The 22,125-nt window shown below is 43.9% G+C and overlaps 1 protein-coding gene across 1 annotated transcript in view; it reads right to left on the bottom strand.

Annotated features, from left to right (window-relative positions):
- The window catches only part of FRAS1 (Fraser extracellular matrix complex subunit 1), a 419,940-nt gene that overhangs the window by 203,641 nt on the left and 194,174 nt on the right, over positions 1–22,125 (bottom strand). Inside the window, 4 exon segments of the mRNA XM_087962750.1 lie at positions 1,554–1,697; positions 11,512–11,652; positions 18,001–18,174; positions 21,423–21,563. Coding sequence (XP_087818876.1) covers positions 1,554–1,697; positions 11,512–11,652; positions 18,001–18,174; positions 21,423–21,563 — 600 coding nt within the window.

Here is a 22,125-nt window from a genome sequence, read left to right as displayed (position 1 = left end):
AGCCCTCTCTAATCGGTTTACATACTCAGCATATTGCCCCCGACAATCTGGGTCCTCATTTTATCAACCTCAGAAGAAGGATGGAAGGATAAGTCAACCTTGAGCCACTGAGACTCAAACTGCCGAACTGCTGGCAGTTGGCAGAAGTAACCTGCAGGACTGCATTCTAACCACCGCGGCACCAACGGATGTGTTCGTAATGGTCAATCCAGGCACAGGTAGGCATGTAGCTGGTATGGTGGGTGACCTTGAAGCAGTGTCTCGGAGAGACACAGTACTTACTTTCGTTTCTGTTGAGGTAATTCCCCGTTAGGAGAATGAGCGCATACAGGGAGACATATAGAGAGTAGTGTTGGAATAATATACACAGAGCACACAGATGCACTGTACAGTAAATGTAGGTTTTTACTTCCAGAAAGGTTTAAGCAAAGTCCAAAATAAGCAGTCCAAAAGTCATCCACAGATAAATCAGTCAGTTTTTCAATCCAGAGATAGTCCAAATATCAAATTCCAGTGTCAAAAACAGTTCAGTATCAGACTTACATTAAATCCAGTAATCAGTCAATTAGAAGAAATGGAGGAACGGCAATACTTTCCAACAGAAGGAAACAGAGATAATCACTCAGACACACTCTCTTCTGAGACTCAGACTAAGACTAAACAACCCTGGATTCTGGCTCCATCTTATGGCTGTTTGAGAAACCACACCCAATTGCATGCTCTTGCATTCCCTTAAAGATATAGTACTAAAATGTTTATCCTGGTTTATATATTTCTAACCCACATACCTGTTAGGTGACTTATATTCCCAACAGTTTCCCCTTCTTGCCTCCCTCTCCCACCCACCCCCATCCATTGCAGTCTGTCAACATAATGTAGCAAAGCACAAGCAAGCATAAGGTGGTAGCCGAAAGCCCGAGTGTCAGCTCTGAAGCTGGCCTGACTGAAGCTATTTTGGGGGCTCCAGTGTTGCCACAATGGAGATGAGGGATGGGGGGGAAGAGAGATAGCTAGGGTTTTGTAGCCAAAACAAAATAGTTTCCCCTCTGAACCAAGGACATTCCCTCAGGTGGCTGAAAGAAAGGAGGAGTGATGTTACCAAGCAACCAGATTGCACCTTGATTGGACCATGTGACTGATTGTTTGGGAAAAGGGGGGGGGGGGATTTTTACTTTTCATTTGGCGAAACCAAATTAATCGCTTAGTCGGGAATCGTTTAGAGTCAGTTTTCATCAGCCTGTGCCGATATGATAGATCCAGAATAAATCGTTCTTTGAGGAATCCACCTGCCTCGGTGTACTGTTTGTTATGGGTGTATTACTTGGAATCCTGACACGGAGTACAAATCTGCATTTTGCCTCAAACGCAGCTCTAAAGAAAGCAGAAACTTCCCACGAATTCCATTCAGAATGAAGACAAAATTGCATTATTCGTGAACTCCTTGGAAGACGGGGGTGCGGTGGGGGGGAGGAGAGAGAAGGCAGGGTTACAAATGTGGCAGAGCGAAACCGTAAATTGCGCTGCAAGCGGTTCAATATTTCTCATGCACTTACCCGCACAGTATCCTACCAGATTGAGGTATTGCTCTCTCTTGCAGGGCGTTCTGCATCTTCCACTGAGGAAAGAGACGTGGGGGTGACAAGCGGTGCATTCATCATCCTCAGCCCCGCTGCATGACTTGCAAGAAGGATGGCAGGCTGGGAGAGAGAGAGAGAGAGTGCGAGAAGGTAAGAGGGAGAAAGAAGTCTGCAATGGAAGCCAATCGCTTTGATAAAAAGCAAAATTCCGACTTTGTAGATTCCAGAACATGGCTAAAAATGCATGCTTGGCTATTTGTCACAAATTTAAAAAAAAACAAAAAACTAACTATGGAGACGTTTCCTTTAGCTCAAGGATCTCCAAACTTTGGAACTTTAAGACCTGTGGACTTCAACTCCCAGAATTCCTCAGGTAACCATTCTGGCTTGGGAATTCTGGGAGTTGAAGTCCACAAAATTTTAAGGTTGCCATTGCCAAGTTTGGAGACAGGGATTCAATCAAGATCATAAATCAATCGGGATTATAAAGCCTTAGTAAAACCGTACCTAGTATAATGCATCTAGTTTTGGTCACCACACTATAAAAAAGATGTTAAGGCTCTAGAAAAAGTGCAGAGAAGAGCAACCAGGATGATTAGGGGACTGGAGACCGTTTTAGGTTGCAGGAATTCAGAATGGCTAGTCTAGTGAAGAGAAGGAGGGGCTGCCACAGACAGGAGGAAGGGGACAAGCTATTTTCTAAAGCACCCGAAGGCCAGACAAGGAATAAGGGATGGAAACTGATCAAGGAGAGATTTAACCTGGAAATAAGGAGAAACTTTCTGACAGTGAGAACAATCAACCCATGGAACAGACGTTGCCTTCAGAAGCTGTGGGAGCTTCATCACTGGAGGCTTTCAAGAAGAGACTGGACTGCCATTTGTCAGAAATGGTGTAGGGTCTCCTGCTTTGGCGGCGGGGTTGGACTAGATGACCTACAAGATCCCTTCCAACTCTGTTAAATCTATTACAGACACCTGCCTTAGTTGGACCTAGGACAACTCTCTGTGACCAATTTGCCACAGCCAACTCACCATGGCCAACTTGCCATGATCAACTTGCCATGGCTGGCTCGCCACAGGACCACTGGCTGCGGGACAATTCAACACTGCATTAATTGTCTCATTCAGGTTCTTTTATAATTGGTGATCACGTTTTTGTCGAAATTATTATACCTCTTGTATTTCTGGATTGCTTTTCTTTCTTTTGCTATTATTGGGCATGGTTCAGTCAAAATCAATTCAACTTTTGCATGAGTTGAATTGTCCCATGGCAACACAGCAAGTTGGCCCAGTCTGGCCTTAGTTGGGTCATTGCTGAGAACGTGGCTATGTGAACATTTGGTTGTCCCAAAGCTGCTTTCTTTCTTTTTCAAGAGGCAACTGGACTTTCTGGTTTTTCTTTGAAGACATTTCGCTTCTCATCCAAGAATCTTCTTCAGATCTGACTGGATGGTGAGGAATGGAAGGATTTATACTCCTTTCAGTTGGTCGTTTGCATTCTTTGTATAAACCCTTCCATTCCCCACCATCCAGTCAGAGCTGAAGAAGATTCTTGGATGAGAAGCAAGACATCTTCAAAGAAAGTTCAGTTCCCTCTTGGAAAAAGCATCTTTGGGACAACCATGACCTGGATGGCTGAGAATCTCCATAGACATATTTGGTTTTCACAAATCTATCTATCTATCTATCTATCTATCTATCTATCTATCTATCTATCTATCTATCTATCTATCTATCTATCTAAATCTCTCTCTCTCAATCTCTCTCTCTCTCTGTGTATGTGTGTAATTATCATTGAAGATTTTTCTGTTAGTTGGATCATTGCTGGGAATTTTCTACAACCAAGCTTGGGATGCAAACACAATCTATCAATGCTAATTACATGACATATTTGAAGACAACAGAGGCTCTCTGTCTCTAAAAAGAAGGATTGTCCACGGCTGGAAAAACAATTTCAATACAGATTGTGTTTGGGGTTGTTATTGCTTTGTGCTCCCAGGGGGTCTGCAGCAGGACAATCAACAGCTGGAACAAAACGGGCCAATGTTTATTCTTCTCAGGAGGGGAGAAGAAATCAGATTCATTTTTGAAAATGAAATTAGATTGTCTGGGCTAAAGGGAGCCACAATAGCTTCATTCTCATGCATTGGTTTCAATCCTTCCTCAATTGTTGCATGATCCCATGGTCAGGCAAGAAATTGCGGCCAGATAATTATTTTCCTTACAGCTTTAAGTATCTTAATATTTTATTAAAAACCCAGGCATGGAGATTGAACTCTGTGAAACAAGTAGTAAAAAGTAAAATGGGATTTAAATCTCCTAGGATTTGGCTAGACTAGGCGTGGCCAGGGTGGGTGTGGTGGCCAGCTTGACATCACTCGTGTCTGGGGTGCCTGTGGTGGGCAGAGGGCTCTGCCAGAAAAAACGGGCTCCCGAGCTCCTTTTTCGGCCGTGATGACCTCCTGCAACCCTCTGCCAGCTATGGGCGGCCCTCCCGAGCTCCATTTTTGCCGGCAGAAGCACCGCAAACCGGTCCTTTGGTGTTTCCAGGGTGACCCCGTGGGCCAGATCTAAGCACCTCGCGGGCCAGATTTGGCCCGTGGGCCTTGAGCTTGACACCCCTGGGCTAGACCTAGTAAACGACAGACCTGGGCCCTAATTATGGGTAGCCCTCGGCTTATGACCACAATTGCACTGAAAATTTGTGTTGTTAAGCGAGACAGTAGTTAAGCGAGTGTTGCCCCATTTTACATCCTTTCATGCCCGTTTAAGTGAATCCTTCCTTTCACCCATCCCCTCCCCCTTGTGGCTTTATGATTGTAACCTTGTTGCTTGTATCCTTACAATTTATATTGACTGTTTCCTAGTATGATTTGATTGCTTATTGTACCCTGTGACTATCATTAAGTGTTGTACCTGATGATTCTTGACTCTTGACGAATGTATCTTTTCTTTTATGGACACTGAGAGCATTTGCACCAAGACAAATTCCTTGTGTGTCCAATCACACTTGGCCAATAAAGAATTCTATTCTATTCTATTCTATTCTATTCTATTCTATTCTATTCTATTCTATTCTATTCTATTCTATTCCCTTTTCCCTTCCATTCCATTCCATATCATCTATTCTATTCTGTTCTGTTTTGTTCTGTTCTATTCTACTCTATCATTGCAGTTGTTAAATCAGTAACACGCTTGTTAAGCAAATCTGTCTTCCCTATTGACTCTCTGCTTGTCAGAAAGTCACAAAAGGGGATCACGCAACTCTGGGACACTGCAACCGTCATAAATATGAACCTGTTGCTAAGCGGGTGGATGTCGGTCACATGACCCCAGGGACGCTGCAACGGTCATCACTGTGAAAAATGGTCATAGGTCTCTTTTTTCCAGTGCCGTTGTAACTTCCAACAGTCACTAAATGAACGGGGACTGCCTATATATGTGGGCCACCATACGAAAAATAGCTGTTAATCATCCCATCCTGTTCCTCCCTGCTACAAATTGACATATAACCATCTGCTAAAAACATATGGGCTCTGTTCGTCTCCACCCACCAGAGAGCTGTCCTACTCCTAGGCGGCTTGTTAAAAAGCAACTCTAATAAAATCTTTCTCTCCGTTTCTTTGCAACACGTCCTCCTCCATAAACCTCTTTTTATTTTTATTTTTTGATTCTACGTCCAACATTACATGAAAAAAAAAAAAGAAACCAGTAACACCAATATACAGGCACGGAAAAGATTTGTCTTGCCTGTCGACTCAGCAAATAGATTTTTTTCCTAGACCTCCTCCTCCCCCCCAAAAAAAAACAGAGTCCAGGCAAGCATTTTCCATTAACAAAAAAAAAACCAACAACTTAGAGCTTGCTTATCTCTTCAGCTACACACCAGGCTTACTCCTTACGTACAAAAAACACTCAACTCAAAATGAAATGGGGGAAGATTAAAGTCCGCATTAGTCATAGCTTTGAAGTTTTCGAAAAGTTCGTCTAAAGCAAAGTTTGAAGGTTCACGCCCACACCCGCTGCTCCTTCCCGGCTCTTTTTGCTTTTAAAGAGGATAAAAAACAGGTACAGAGTAAACTTATGGCTCACCTGACTCATTGTGGAATCCCTTCTGTTATCGAGCAAAATTGAAGGGACTGTTTCAGTGCCATGGGGCATGTGTCTACCTGTTGGTTTCCCTGATTCAATTCTTGGAATCACCAATTATACTGTCGTGTACCTCTTTTTCTGCACAAATGGCATTTGTGGACAAGCATAAGCTATATATATATATAGATATATATATAAAAGCGAAATGCCACTCACGCATCATCACAAACTCTCCAGAACCGTAAAGCCTACAAACTTCAAATTTGGCACATATGTTCCTCTCGGCTTCTAGGTGCTCACTAAGAAAGGATTTTTAGAAATGACCATCAGAGCATTAGTATTTCGTATATTATTATTAACACGCTCTGATGCTAAGGAGTTCTACTCCCTCTTCCCACCTGAAAAGAAATCTGTTCCAAATGCAAAACACAAGCAGCGGAGAGGAGTTTCAGTTTCAGTTTCACAGCAGCAAGCAGCTTTAGTACAGAACAGTTGAGCTAAGCCACACCCAGGCTCCTTGCCGTCTCCTTGCTCACACAGCAAACACTGTTTCAGTTTCCAAACAGCCCTCAACTCTCTCACAAACTGACAGGATGCTAGCCAGATGAATACTGATGGATACTGGTAGGCAGAGGCACAATGTTTTCCCCTTATTTTCCTCCCCCAAAACTAAGCCCGACCACATAGTTTCGTAGCAAAGCACAGGTATCAAGCTAGTTATTCATATTCTGATGGACTAACAGTTGGGCACTCTACGCTGTATAAATCTGTGTTTGATATTTAATTTAAAAATAAGTCCAATGGGCTTTAATGAGAAAAAACCCTGGGAATATATATCTGCATAAGTTTCTTAAGGTAATATATTGTATATCCTGCTAGCACGTTATGATCTTAAGGGTATAACAGGTTGACCTGGACTTACAACCACAATGGGCCCCAAAATTTTCTGAACGTAACCACTGCAGTGATTCACTTAATGACTGCGGCAAGAAAGGTTGTAAAATGGGGGGAACTCACTTAACAACTGGCTCGCTTAACAACACAAATTTTGGGCACAATTGTGGTCGTAACTCAAGGACTACTTGTAATTAGGACCCAGCTCTGTAGCTTACTAGGTCTAGCCAAATCCCAGTGAGATTTAAATCCATTTTCCTTTTTAACCAATTGTTTCACAGAGTTTAAATTTCCATGCCTGGAGTTTGTAATGAAAATATTCAGGTGTTTAAATTTCTGTTGCTAAGAGAAACTCTTTCTAACCTCAGTTGTTAAGTGAATCACTGCAGTGGTTGAAGTTAGTAACACAATTGTCAAGGAATTCTGGTTTCTCCATTGATTTTGTTTCTCAGAAGGTCGCCAAAAGGGATCACGTGACCCCAGGACACTGCAACCATCATAAATATGAGTCATTTGCCAAGGGTCTGAATTTTGATCATGTCACCAGGGGGATGCTGCAATAGTCTTTAACTGTGTAAAACATTCACAAGTCACTTTTTCAGGGCCATTGTAACTTCAAAACGGTCACTAAATGAACGGTTGTAAGCCGAGGACTACTTGTATTTCTGTTCCAAAGGGATAGCTTGATAGATCCAAAAGCATTGGCTATGACCATGATGGCGAACCTGTAGCACGTGAGCCCAAGCCAAACTTACCTGCACTGCGCATGCGCGTGCCTCCCAGCTGATTTTCAGCCCGTGAGGCCGTTTTCACCCTCCCGGAGGCTCGAGGGAAGCCTCTGCAGCCTCAGGAGGGCGAAAAACGGGCCTTCCGGAAATACCAGAAGTGCCGAAACGGGTCTGTTTTCAGCCTCCAGAGGCTTTCCTCGTGAGGGTGAAAATGGCCGCCCCCGGGCTCCAGAGGCCTCCCCAGAGGCTGAAAACTGGCACTTCTGGTATTTCTGGAAGTATTGCGCGCATATGCGCAGGGGGGTGAGGCACATTGCATTGTGGGTGCCGGCACATGCGCACTTTCAGCACTCCACAACAAAAAGGTTCGCCATCACTGGGCTATGATATAGAATTGCTGGCTGCGTCATAAAACTATCTTGCAGAATTTTGGCTGGTTCTCGATAGAAGACAAAGCCAAGCGAGAAATCCAATGCAGCATTTCATCCAGACTGGTCGCGGAAGGAGAAGATGCTAAAATCATAAAATCTTGCCGTGTGATGTCTTAGTTTGGCTAAGCAAAATGAGCTAAGAATCACTTCAACTTCTCCATGACAGAAGAAATCACAAAAACCTCAAGTATTATTGGTCAAGTAATAAAGTTCCAGGGCACAGAAGAAAGCAAAATGAGGTTGGAACAGGGGTTACTTCAGAGAAAACAGATCGAAAGATAAAATTGCTAAGCGAATTTGTAGTTTTATAGGATTGGCCTAGCTGGGCAAAACAGCCAAGGAAATAGAGCTAAGTGAGCTACAGCCAAAAATTTATCAACACCGTTTCCGTGGAGACTATAAATCAGGCTACATCAGCTATATTCAGGGGTGGCCTTGATTTCAAATGCCTCAGATGAGAGAAGTGAGAATGTGTGATCTATATTATTTATAAGTAAATAGGCAATATGTTGGGAGTATTTTTAAAATATCTTATACTTCTGAATCATCATTAAGAGGGCTCTCTATTCTTATACCATGCTGTAAGTCTTTTAATATGGATATTAAGTGCCACTCCACATTATATCTATATAATTCCACATTTAAGTTACAGGGCTGTTTAGAGGTTGAAGACACTGAATAAAATAACCCTTTAGGCTGAAAAACAGTGGGGAAAAGCATTGCAAATCTGAACCATTTAGCAGTCAAAACACTTTCAAATTCAAAATTCAGACACTTGGCACCTGCAAATAGAATAGAATAGAATAGAATAGAATAGAATAGAATAGAATAGAATAGAATAGAATAGAATAGAATAGAATAGAATAGAATAGAATAGAATAGAATACTTTATTGGCCAAGGGTGATTGGACACATGAGGAATTTGTCTTCAGTGCAAATGCTCTCAGTTTACATAAAAGAAAAGATAAATTCGTCAAGAGTAAAGAATCATAAGGTGCAACACTTAATGATAGTCGTAGGATACAAATAAGCAATCAAATCATACTAGGAAACAGTCAATAAAAATCGTAAGGATACAAGCGACAAAGTTAGAGTCTTACACTCACAAGTGGGAGGGGATGGGTGATAAGGAGTGATGAGAAGATTAATAGTGATAATTAATAGTGCAGACTTCGTAAATAGTTGGACAGTGTTGAGGAAATTATTTGTTTAGCAAAGTGATGGCGTTCGGGAAAAAACTGTCCTTGTGTCTAGTTGTTCTGGTGTGCAATGTTCTATAGCGTCATTTTGAGGGTAGGAGTTGAAACAGTTTATGTCTGGGATGTGAGGGGTCTGTAAATATTTTCACAGCCCTCTTTTTGACTCGTGCAGTATACAGGTCTTTGATGGAAGGCAGGTTGTTAGCAATTATTTTTTCTGCAGTCCTAATTACTCTCTGAAGTCTGTGTCTCTCCTGTTGGGTTTCAGAGCCAAACCAGACAATTATAGAGGTGCAGATGACAGACTCAATAATTCCTCTGTAGAACTGTATCAGCAGCTCCTTGGGCATTTTGAGCTTTCTGAGTTGGCGCAGAAAAAACATTCTTTGTTGTGCTTTTTTGATGGTATAAGGTTACCTGCTTGAGGAGGAAGGGGTTGGACTAGAAGACCTCCAAGGTCCCTTCCAACTCTGTTATTCTGGGAAATAGTGGCATCTGCCACCCATATGCAAACCGTAGACATCTATGGTAAGCATGGAGCACGAAAACATTTACATATGGAGACCTTTCTCCGCACACTCCCGTGTTATCACTCACGGACAGAAATGCCTAAGAGGCCATTTAAAAACAAAGGGAGAACATGCACATTGCCGGCAAGGTAATTCTTTCCTCAAAGTCCCATTATTCTAATATGGATCTTCGTTGCTAACTCTCTTCTGCCATCTGTTATTTACTCGTTTTTTTTCTGGAGCCTGTGCATATTTCTTTGTCAGCAACACAAATCATTTTTAACAAGCCAGCAATAAAAGACGAGTCAGAAAAAAATAAAAATAAAAAAGAAAGCCAAATCCATAGGTGGTTAATACCTTCTTCACTATCAAACTGTCACAAAAGAGCAGTTAAGCATCTGAGTTCCACCAAGGGGAGAGAGGAGAGAATTAAGGAAGACCCAAACTTGCACCAGTTGTTTTCAGTTATGAAGTCTCTGGTTCAAAATTAAGTTGTAAATTGAAGATGGAACCAAGGGTCAGTGTTAGATACTCCTGGCATTCAATGGTAACCCAGTGTTGTTGGATGCAAGATGGGCAGCAAAAAAAATAAAAAATCCTACAGCCAAGAAGGGTCCACATTTTCATTATTCAAGTGATGCTGAGGACACAGATAAACCTCCAAGTGGCCTCAATGACTCCCTAAAAGGATACAAATGACCAGCTGTCTGCAAGGAGTATAAATCCTTCCATTCCCCACTAATCCAGTCAGAGCTGAAGAAGCTTCTTGGATAAGAAGCGAAATGCGTTCCAAGAAAAAAAAAGAAAGTCCAGTTGACCTCTTGAAAAAAGCACCTTTGGCACAACCACGATCTGGATGCTGAGAATCTCTATATACTTTTAGCTATCCAACTGGGGATGAACACCCTTTGAATAGTGTGGTAGTAAGAATGGATTTCCAGAGAAAAAAAACTGCAGACTAGAGGAACACCACTCAGGTGACCCTGAGGACACAGATAAGTCTCCAAGTGACCTCAACGATTCTCTAAAAGAATGCAAATGACCAGCTGTCTGCAAGGAGCATAAATCCTTCCATTTCCCATTATCCAGTCAGAGCTGAAGAAGCCTCTGATATGAGAAGCAAAACGTCTTCGAAGAAAAACCAGAAAGTCCAGTGGCCTTTTCACAAAAAGCACCTTTGGGATTGGCAACAAATAAATTTCAGAATAGAATAGAATAGAATAGAATAGAATAGAATAGAATAGAATAGAATAGAATAGAATAGAATAGAATAGAATAGAATAATAAAATAAATAAAATAAAGTAAAATAAAGTAAAATAATAAAATAAAATAAAGTAAAATAATTAAAATAAAATAAAGTAAAATAATTAAAATAAAATAAAATAAAATAAAGTAAATAAAATAAAGTAAAATAAATAAAGTAAAATAAATAAAATAAAATGGTACCCCTTTTCTGGGTCAAATGAAATGGAATGTCTTTCCGATCTCTTTCATAAAATCTTGCCTGAGGGAGAGTTCTGGAGACCTCTTTTTGTGTCATTTTGACAGATGGTCATGGTTATCCCCTAGTCAAGAGTCCAGCATGACCACGGATGCTTTTATTGGCTCTAAGTCGAGAACTATTTGTAGCTATGATGGAGAAAGTTCTCTTGTTATACAGGTAGCCCTCAACTTACAGCCACAATTGAGCTCAAAATTTATGTGAAGTGAGTTTTGCCCCGTTTTACGACCTTTCTTGCCACGCTTGTTAAGTGAATCACTGCAGTTGTTCAATAAGTTAACCCGGTTGTTAAGTGAATTAACTTTGCCTGTCAGAAGGTCGCAAAAGGGGATCACGTGACCCCAGGGCAGTGTGACCATCATAAATGTGAGATGAATTTTTCAAGCATTTGAATGTAAATCACGTGACCTGGGGTGGGGGTGGGGGCTGCAATGGTCATAACTGTGAAAAATGGTCATAAAATAGTCACTTTTTTTCAGTGCCGTTGTAACTTGGTCCACTAAGTGAACTGTTGTCAGTCGAGGATTGCCTGGACTCTTCGATTCTACCGCCCAGGAGTTCCGCTGTGGACACTCACCATAGCAACGGCTTTCTTGAGGAAACCATCCCTCTGGACACTCAGAGCTGCACTGGCCTTCGTGAAAGACTTGAGGAGATGTGCAAGCGGTGCAGTTCTCAGGAGAGCCTCCAGTGCAAGAAAAGCAGGAAGAGTGGCACACTGCAGTTTTAAAAAAGAGGAAAAGCAATTTGATCAATAAAACTATACAGTTTTTCAAAGATGGCGGGACTTGTGGGTAGAACTGTATTTCCCTACCTTGGCCGCTTGAAGAAGCATGGACTTCAACTCCCAGAATTCCCCAGCCACCCATGGAACTCTGGGAGTGGAAGTCCACATCTCTTAAAGTGGCCACGGTTGAGAAACACCAGGGTAAAAGTCCCAGGGTCATATATTTTCAGAAGAAAATAATACACATAATCATCTCAATCAGGGTTCCTGACACACACACACACACGGTCTGTGGACTGGCACTGGGCCACGGCAGGCCAAAAACTGGGCCGTGCAAACAAGTGAAGCCCCATCTGTGGGATGCAGGCAGCACATGAAACCACGCCCGCTTCGGTCCACATGTCATGCTCCCGTCAGAGCCTGAATCTGTGGAGGAAAACAACCCAGAACTGGAGCCCACAGAGATTGAGGGGGTGGCTTTGTTGGCTTCGGAGGAATGTGGGGAGGAGCAGGCCGAGGCAGCCCAGGGCCCCTCAGGATTGGGACGGCTAGTTAGCAGGGAGGAACGAGGGCAAGATGACTGAGAGAGGACAAGCAGTGGACATGAGAAGCGACGGAGCCCAGGCGATGAGCAAGGACCGCCCTCTCCTGATCCCTGAGCACGGAGAGTGGAGAGAAGGTGGGAACAGCGCAGGCCGACCCCACAACTCAGGAGGAGAGCGCCTCATCACAAGGCATACCTGGGGACTGAGATTTAAGGAGAGGGGCATTTGTCGGGAACAAACGCTGAATTGGTAGAGTTTGGTGTCCTGGTACAGACATTTGGAGTTTGCAAAACTGCTTGCTTCTTTCTTACTTGTGGACTCAGTGCCTTCTTCTTGACTTTGTGGACTCATTGTTTGTTCCTTGTTTCGTGGACTCATTTCCCTGTTCCTTTGCTTTGCTGGACTGGGTGCAGCCAGAGGCTGCCGTGTGTGTGTGTGTGTGTGTGTGTGTGTGTGTGTACTTGCCAAGAATGTGGGAGCATTTGGGGGAAAATCTGGAGCATTATAGGGGAGTTTGAACTCTCAACTGGCTGTGTGGCCTTCGTGCCTTGTCCCAGATCATTACACCGTGGAAAAACCTCACTTTAGGGAACCAGTCCCGGGTGCCAAAAAAGTTGGGGGCCGCCAATCTAAACAACTGTCACTCCACTTCTAAGAGAGCAAAGGTCCAAGAGGGAAGCTCCATCATACTATTAGACCCAGAGTCTGAAGTTAATTAGAGCATCTGTGTTACCAAAGTTACTTTTTTTTTAATGTTATTTTTTTGGACTATTTTTTAATCATGAGAATTGCTGCAGGAGATTTTGCCACATATTCCGTTTCACAGTCTAGTAAGAGCTTTTCCTGAAGCACCAATCGTCTCTTTTTTTTTAATGCTGCAGATTCCACTCTCCCCTCCCAAAATGCCCGAGGGCTTGAACTGCAGGAGAGCAACCTAGAACTAAAACAGAATGAGTGATGATGGAATGCAAAAGGATGCAACTCCAGAGGAGTAAGAGGCAATTCACTCCAGATATGTGTTCTAGGACCAACTCTCTTCATACTCTACATAAATGACCTCTGCGATCATATTAAGAGCAACTGCGTTCTTTTCGCTGATGATGTAAAGCTGTTCAATACCACAGACAATATGCTACCCTTCAAAAAGACCTTGACTATGTATCAGAATGGTCAAACAAATGGCAACTTCAAATCTCAACAAATAAATGCTCTGTCTTACATATTGGCAAAAAATATCAGAAAATAAAATACAGGCTGAATAGTCAAGATCTTGTTGATGATCCAAACTCTGTCAAGGACCTTGGAGTACTCATCTCTAATGATCTAAGTGCTAGAGCCCACTGTAACTACATAGGCAAAAAGGCATTAAGAGTTGTTAACCTAATCTTACTTTTTCTCTGGTAATATTACTAATAACTAGAGCGTACAAAACATTTGCTAGACCAATACTCGAATACAGCTCATCAGTCTGGAACCCACATTACGTATCTGATATTAGCACAGTTGAGAAAGTCCAGAAATATTTCACAAGAAGAGTTCTCCACTCCTCTACTCATTATAGAATACCTTATGCCACCAGACTTGAAATTCTAGACCAAGAAAACCTTGAATTACACCGCCTTCAGTCCGATCTAAGTATGGTATATAAAATCATACATTGCAATGTCCTACCTGTCAATGAATACTTCAGCTTCAACCATAACAACACAAGAGCACACAACAGATACAAACTCAAGGTTAATTGCACCAAACTTGATTGCAGGAAATACGACTTCAGCAACAGAGTGGTCAATGTCTGGAATACTCTACCTGACTCTGTGGTTTCTTCCCAAACCCCAAAAACTTTAACCTTAGACTGTCTACTATTGACCTCACCCCTTTCCTAAGAGGTCTGTAGGGGACGTGCATAAGCGCACCAACGTGCCTACCGTCCCTGTCCTATTGTTTCTTTTATTTTTTATTTTTCTTATATGTATCCATGTATTCATAACTATGTTTTTACTTATACCTATTATCTTGTAAGCAATTGACATAAACAAACAAACAAACAAACAAACAAACAAACAAACAAACAAATAAATAAATAGGGAGAGATATCATGTGATATCTCTAATAGATCCCTAATAGTCCCCAGAGTATATGGTGGATGCAGATAGCAGAGTAGCAGAGTCTTCGGTCTTGCAATATTTTGTCTGTAGGCGTTAAACAATAAAGAAATTAGCTTGGAAGAGTCACATGATGGTTCTGGGCCTGATACTATTTGAGCAAACATGAAATCAACATTAGGACACATTATCTTGAATAAAGTTGGACCGTCTTACTCTAGCCCCTTCGAACTCTGTTATTCTATTCTATTCTACCCAGGGGTTGGCCCATATCCATCCATCCATCCATCCATCCATCCATCCATCCATCCATCCATCCATTCATTCTCTATCCATAATCTCTCTCTATCCATCCATCTAGCTATCCAATCATCGGTCTATCCATTATATCTATCCATCCATCCTCTATCCATCATCTCTCTCTCTCTCTCCACCCATCCATCCATCATCTATCCAATCATCAGTCTATCCATTATATAGCAGGGGGGGGGGGGGGGGGGGGGGGGGGGGGGGGGGGGGTTGTGGGGGGGGGGGGGTTGGGGGGTGGGGTGGGGGGGGGGGGTGGGGGGGGCTTGCGTCGCCTCTCCCTCGGAAGGTTGAGAGTTCAATCCTAGGCAGTGGCAGATGTTTCTCGGGGAGCGAAGAAAAACTATCTGCTGCGAACTCCATGTAGGTGTCAGGAAGGGAATCTAGCCAATAAATGCTCGGCTCCATCCAGTCGCCCCAACTGTATCCTGAATTAAGGGATTTACAGAGTTAAGGGAATTCTCTTGACAGAAAGAGAACCATGTCAGAGGGTTTGAGATTTGGTATTGAGATTTAATAGCTGACCAGCTATTGTAAGGCTGATGCAATGAGGATGAATCAGTATGGTTATTGCCACTTTAAGACTGAGGATGGGTCCACAAGGTTTTACCACTTTAAGAAGCTGCCTATATATATATGAGGCCATGAGAGGGCATATCTCTCTCTCCTTGTGTTCTGTCTCCATTGTGGTTCTCCATGCAGAGTAAAGAAAACTGATTGATTGCCAGGTATTTGCATACCACGTATATGTATCTGTATAGCTGTCTTGTATATAAACCACTGTTAAAAGACAAAGCCTCTGTGTGCTGTGTTGTTGCTCCTGAGTTGTCTCTCAATAGTAGACACGCTGCAAATACTCTGACAAACCAGTTTGGCGTAATGGTGAACCTGGGAAACTCTGAGTTCTAGTCTTGCTGTAGGCACAAAGCCAGCTGGGAGATCTTGGGCCAGTCCTTCTCCCTCAGCCTAGGAAACAGGCAATGGTAAACGACTTCGGGAAAATCTCGCCAAGGAAACTGCAGGGATTTCTCGAGGCAGTTGCCAGGAGACAAGGCTGACTTGAAGGCACTTAATAAATAAATAAACTTGACAGAAGGCATGGAGGAGTTCACTGTTGTAATGTGGCCATTTTCAATCCAATTTCAACTGCCTGATTTTGGGACAGGGGGTGTCTCAGGCTGCCAAAGAGGCTATGGACAATCAGAAAGTGAGAAGCTGTCTCTTGAGGATACTTTATTTCTGAATTTCCTGCTTCAAAGCAGAGGTTTGAATTATTTGGTCTTCGGACTCTCCTGCCATCTATACTGCCGTGATCTGCTAGTCTCAGCAGCCTCTCCTCTCATTCCAATTTCCCCCAATCTATATCATAAGCAAATTTTGTTGCTTTGCGGTACATATTCTGGGCACAAATGCTGAACTGGTGCTTTTAAGAGAGAAAGCGATGTGGTATTGTTAACCCCCCAAAAAACCCCTTGAGCACAACAAAAAGAGTTCAGAACTACCTTTGAACAGGATTTTCTTCCAATAAATGTCAGGACAATCTAAATCACTTGACAAACCACTTTTTATTAGCCCATCACTTGGAGGCAGTTTATTGGCCTGCTCAGAGATGTGTTTTGCAGACGGGGAAGTTATCCAGAACTGCAGAATTCTATCTTTCAAAGTGATTTGTACTAAGGCTTGGAACTCAGGGACACATGTGTGTGTGTGTGTGTGTGTGTGTGTGTGTGTGTGTGTGTGAGGAGAGAGAGAGAGAGAGAGAGAGAGAGAGAGAGAGAATATAGTACTTGTCTGAGACACATTGACACAGCTGTCTTTTCCTGAGAGTGTACAACTGCTGTGATAGACAACCGTGTGATCCTGGGAAGAGATGCGGTTGCTTTAAAGAGTACGAGATAACGGCTTTGGTTGCACTACTATATGCTGTAAAGCAACTTCTTGGCACTCAATCCTCAGCACAGTGGTACCACAATACCAGTGGGGGGGGGGTTCAAATTATTTTACTACCAGTTCTGTGGGCATGGCTTGGTGGGCATGGCAGGGGAAGGATACTATAAAATCTCCATTCCCTCCCCACCCCACCAACCTGCTTTCCAGCTCCGTTCTCCTGTGCAGGGCAACCAAAGAAGACCCAGCCGATCAGCCGAGACTCGGGAGGCAGAGAATAGATGGGGGTGGGGCCAGTCAGAGGTGGTTCTCCGGACTACTCAAAATTTCCCCTACCAGTTCTCCAGAACCTGCTGAATACCACCTCTGTACAATACTCGATGTGAACTGCTTCCGGGAGGCACAGGTACCAAAAACTACAAGTGCCAAACAAACCAGGCGACTTATCATGTTTTTCCTATGACAATGACCTTCCCAGCATGGCCGACCTCCTGTCTGCCCTCCGTGGCTATCCCCCTCTTCCTCTTGCAGCGCGCCGAATACCAAAGAAGCAACCAGTACCGGAGCAATATTTCCACAACAAAAAAATGTGTTGAATACCAAATACCGGAGGTACCACTGTATTATACAGCCATAGTCTACACCCAGGGGTATCAAACTCACGGGCCGCAGGCCAGATGCATCACGCATTGGCCACGCCCACCCGTTTTAGCGAAGGGGGGAAAGTTGCAATACGTCACGTGATGACGACATGTCGTCGAGAGTTTGACACCGCTGGTCCACACTGAAAACCCTACAGAATATTTCCTTTTCCCAGGAATGTATCAAATAATTATAATTGGGGACGGGAATGCTTCTCCCCACCCACCTACTTTTACATTCTCTATATCAGAAGAGCAACCCGCAAGCTATCTCTAACTGTCATCAGCTTTCAGTTTACCTCAGGTCTAACATGGGTAAGGCCAAGAACGCATTTATGTTTTAGGCAGCCATCCTTTTACAGTTTGCTGTGTGCAACTTCCCTTTTTAAACACTGTGTTCCCAGCTGCAGCCAATGAAGGGAATCAGGGCCCTTTCCTCCCCCGTAAACCACACAACTCACGTTGTTCCCTTCTCAGTTCCTCCCTAGGATGAAAAGGGGGTGGGCCTGGGTCTTCCTCCAAATTCCCTCTCCCTTGCTTTACCTCTCACCTGCTCTGCCCAGTTGGCCTTTGCCCTTCCCCAGTTTCTTCCACAGCCAACTGAGCCACACTAACACTCCCTGTCAGCTGCTCGGCGTCCCCCTTGGAATCAGATTCCGACAGGGGCATGACAGAACTACAAAACCACTTTTTTCTTTGCAGTTTAGGAGGCCCGAAGACACGCAGAGGCATTGGGGTGCTTGAGGAATTCAGTCTTAGCTAGTTCTCCATGTTAAATCTTAAACCTCACCCTGCTCACAATTTGAATTCATCTTTTTCAATTATCAGCTTGGGAGAGAAGGGATGTTCGCTCACCTTTGCAAATCCTGTCTTCGTTACTGTAGAACTGGGCTCTGCATTGAGGCAAGCAGGTGCCAACTGGCCTTTCCTCAAGGCTCAGGTATGGTTGAAGCTTCTCCTCTGGGTTCATGCACTGCGTACAGTGTGAATGTTCTGGGCCCACACATGCCCTGCAGGATGAATGGCAACCTGCAGAAGAAGAGCCGGAAAACAAACTGAACAGATACAAACTCCCAACGGATGAATAAAACTGCAGAAAGAACAACTGCAACCAGCCTGCCTTCCACAGAAGACCTGCCTATTTAGGAGATCGGAAGGAGGCAACTGGACGTCCTTTTTTTTTCTATGAAGATATTTTGCTTCTCATCCAAGAAGCTTCTTCAGTTCTGAGAGGATAGTGGGGAATGGAAGGATTTATGATGTGGGAATGGGAAGGGATTTCCAGAGGAAAAAAAATTGGAGACTAAAGGAACCATTTGCACTACTCAGGTGACCCTGAGGACACAGATAAACCTCCAACGGCTTCAACGACCTTCTGAAACCATGGTGGCAAATCTATGGCACGCGAGCTGTCACCCCAGCTCGGCTCTGCCACGCTTGTGCATGCGCCTCCCACCGACCAGCTGGTCTTCGGGCTTCTGCAAGGTGCATGTGTAGGGAGACGCATGCGTATGCGTGGGGAGCATGCATGGAGGGTACATGCACGGGGGACGTGCACGCATTGCATTTTGGCGATGCGCACACTTGCACATGGGGCACTCAGTGCCAAAATGGTTAGCCATCACTGCTCTAAAAGGAATGCAAATGACCAGCTGTCTGCAAGGAATATAAATCCTTCCGTTCCCCACCATCCAGTCAGAGCTGAAGAAGCTTCTTGGATGAGAAGCGAAAGGCCTTCAAAGAAAAAAACCAGAAAGTCCAGTTGCCTCTTGGAAAAAGCACCTTTGGGACAACCATGGCCTGGAGCAGGGGTTGCCAACCTTTTGGACCTCAGGGACCACACCAAACTCATAATTTTAAATCCCGCAGACCAGAGACCCTGGGAAAATCCCCCCAAAAGTCTGCAGGAAAATTCCCCACCCTGTTTTCCTACCGATCGATCATTCTTTATTTGGGATCGCAGGATACCAGCTCCAGCTCCGTTCTCGGGGGTAGGGGGGGGAGAGAAAGACTTTTGGCTTCATGCAAGGAAAATAGCAGAAGCAGCAGAAGTCTTTTTTCTCTCTCCCCCAAATTCCGCCAGAAACGAGTCTTTGCCGGCGCAGCCTCTTGGAGCAGGAGGCCTTGCAGGGTCCCCAAGACTCATTTCTGGAAAAGTTTGGGGGAGAGAAAGAAAGACTTTTGCTGCTTTCCTTACGTGCAGTCAAAAGCACAAGAAGAAAGAAATGGAAAGAAGCAGCCCGGTGGCCAGGCGAGGCACATGGTGTGAGTGTGGCAAGTCCCCCCCCCCGTCCTTTCCCCCCTCCCCTCACTACCTCATGTTGTTCACAATGCAAGTGACGCAAGCCTTGTTTTCTCACAGGCCATGTGGGCGGCACAGCCTTGTATTCCCACACAGCTTGGATTAATTGCTTTGGGTGGTGCTTTGTGGGGGGGGGTGCCATTTCTCTGCGGATCACCAAAATTTTCTCGCAGACCACCAGTGGTCCCCAGCCTGCTGGTTGGCAACCACTGACCTAAATGACTAACAATCTCTACAGGCTGAGGGCTGAGGAAAATATCTGCAGTCTTCTTCACATCCTGGACATAAATGATTTCAACTCCTCCTCTCTAGGATGGCGCTATAGGGCATTGCAGATCAAAACAACTACCCTGTTTCTCCAACAATATGGCCTCCCCCAATAGGAAGTCCCAGCATGTTTTATAGGCATGGAATGAAATTAAGCCCCTCCCCCCAAATTAAGGCCTATATTAAAACATGTGAAATGGGGGGGGGAATGGTGGGGGGGGCTTGCTGTTAGGAAGTACTTTTGTTGCACACCCGGATATGGTGCTGCCTGCGTTGACCCCGATACGAAGTGCCCCACCAACGCCGAGGTCAACATCCAAGCCGTCGCCGCCCGCCCGAAGATGCAAGGGGGGGGGAATTAAGTCACCCCCGAAAAGACGGCCTAGCCATTTTTTCAGGGCTCAAAAAAAAAATAAGACCCCGCCTTATTATATGAGAAACACGGTAGACATAGACATTTTCCCCCCCTTGGGCCATCACTCTGCTGTACATCTAAACCACACAATGCTGTCTTATGTCTATGTGTATTTACCATGTCTGTAATATTATTATTATTTATCCTTCTTATATATATATATATTTTTTTATCCTCCTCCTCTTATTGGTATTATTATTATTATTATCATCATTTATTCCATTGGTTTGCATGTATATTGAGAGCTTCTGCACCGGAGACAAATTCCTTGTGTGTCAAATCACCCTTGGCCAAATAAAATGTCTCATTCTTTCTCAAAGGTGCTTTTTCAAAAGGCAACTGGACTGTATTCTTTCCATGAGGACGACGTTTCGCTTCTCATCCAAGAAGCTTCTTCAGTTCTGACGGAAGTTTCTTCAATTCTGATTCAGAACTGAACAAGCTCCTTGGATGAGAAGTGAAACTTCTTCAAGGAAAAACTACAGTCCAGTTGTCATTTGAAAAAGCACCTTTGAGACAACCATGACCTGGATGACTGCTCCATAGACATATTTGATTAAATGTGAAATTCATCTTAGATGAGGCTCTCTCTATGGGAGACGCTCTAGATCCATATTCAATGCCAAGTCTCAATATCTTCCATATAAACTGAGTTCAACTTCCACAATTCCCTGGTCAGCTTGGCCATTGCTAGGAATTCTGGGAGTTGAAATCTACCCATATGGAAGGTATTCAGACTGTACCTAAGGTAGCTTTTTCCAGTCAGTGGAACGATCCCTCCTGTAGGGGATGACCAGGCTGAGCCCGAGGGAGGGGTCAAACTTGTCATTAGTCTTGAGTCCCTTCACTCCCAACAAGAGATCAAAGTCCAGCCCACCTCAAATCCCTTTCATTCTTATCTACCACCAATTTGCTTTGGCTATTAATAGTTCAGATTCTTGTAGAGAGCATTAGCATACAAGAAATCTATATTCATTTGAACTGTCTGGGCTCCTGTGATTGACATTGGCAGCTGTTTTCTTTCTTCTCCTTCCAGCATTATTGCCCTGGTCCATCAACATTCTCAACATCACACAACCATTTCTTTTTCTGGAGGGGGTGGGGGTTGTCATGAAACCCAGGAAAACCTTTTAAGAAGTGATTTCAGTTCAATTCCAAAAGTGACTTATCTCAAAAAAGTCTCTAAAAGATTTCAGGAGTAATGAAAAACTTTCCAAACATTGAAACCACAGGAGAGAACGAATCGCAGAGATTTTATTTGTCGGCCTATGAAGGCTGGGAAATCTGGGTTACCTTTACAGAGATTGTGGTGCTGATAAAAGCCCTCTCCACAAGCGAGGAGACAGTGGCCCTGGTAGAAGGCCTGGGGGAAGGAGCAGGAGGTACACTGAGTGGGCAAAGGTCCTGTACAGCTGGTGCACGAACCGTGGCAAACTGGGAACCAAGAAAGAAAGAAAATGACAATCAAGCCTTTCACAATTTGGATCTCAGAGTAACAGGATATTAGAGATCCCACAAACCCACTTTACGGTCAGTTTCTCTTGCTCCCCTCTGAATCACTGTATTGCCGACAACAATCTGGATCCTCACTTTACTGACCTTCTTCTCATCTTCCTTCCTTCCTTCCTTCCTTCCTTCCTTCCTTCCTTCCTTCCTTCCTTCCTTCCTTCCTTCCTTCCTTCTTTCCTTCATTTCTTCCTTCTCTTCCCAAGCAATAGCACCTAGACTTATATTCCATAGTACATTGCAGCCCTCTCTAAGCGGTTTACAGAGTCAGCTTATGGCCCCCAACAATCTGGCTCCTCATTTTACCAACCTCGGAAGGATGGAAGGCTGAGTCAACCTTGAGCCAGTCAGGATCGAAATGCTGGCAGTGGGCAGAGTCAGTCTGCAATATTGCATTCTAACCAGTGCCACTATGGCTTCCTTTCTTCGTTCTCATTTCCATTCCTTCCTTCTCATCTTCCTTCCTTCCTTCCTTCCTTCCTTCCTTCCT

This window comes from Notechis scutatus, chromosome 4 (genome assembly GCF_049901735.1).
Source record: "Notechis scutatus isolate UNSWTSFEM ecotype Mainland chromosome 4, rNotScu1.2, whole genome shotgun sequence".
NCBI classification, from domain to species: domain Eukaryota; kingdom Metazoa; phylum Chordata; class Lepidosauria; order Squamata; family Elapidae; genus Notechis; species Notechis scutatus.
The sequence above is the reverse complement of the archived record's forward strand: the minus strand, read 5'-3'. Positions and strand labels throughout refer to the sequence as shown.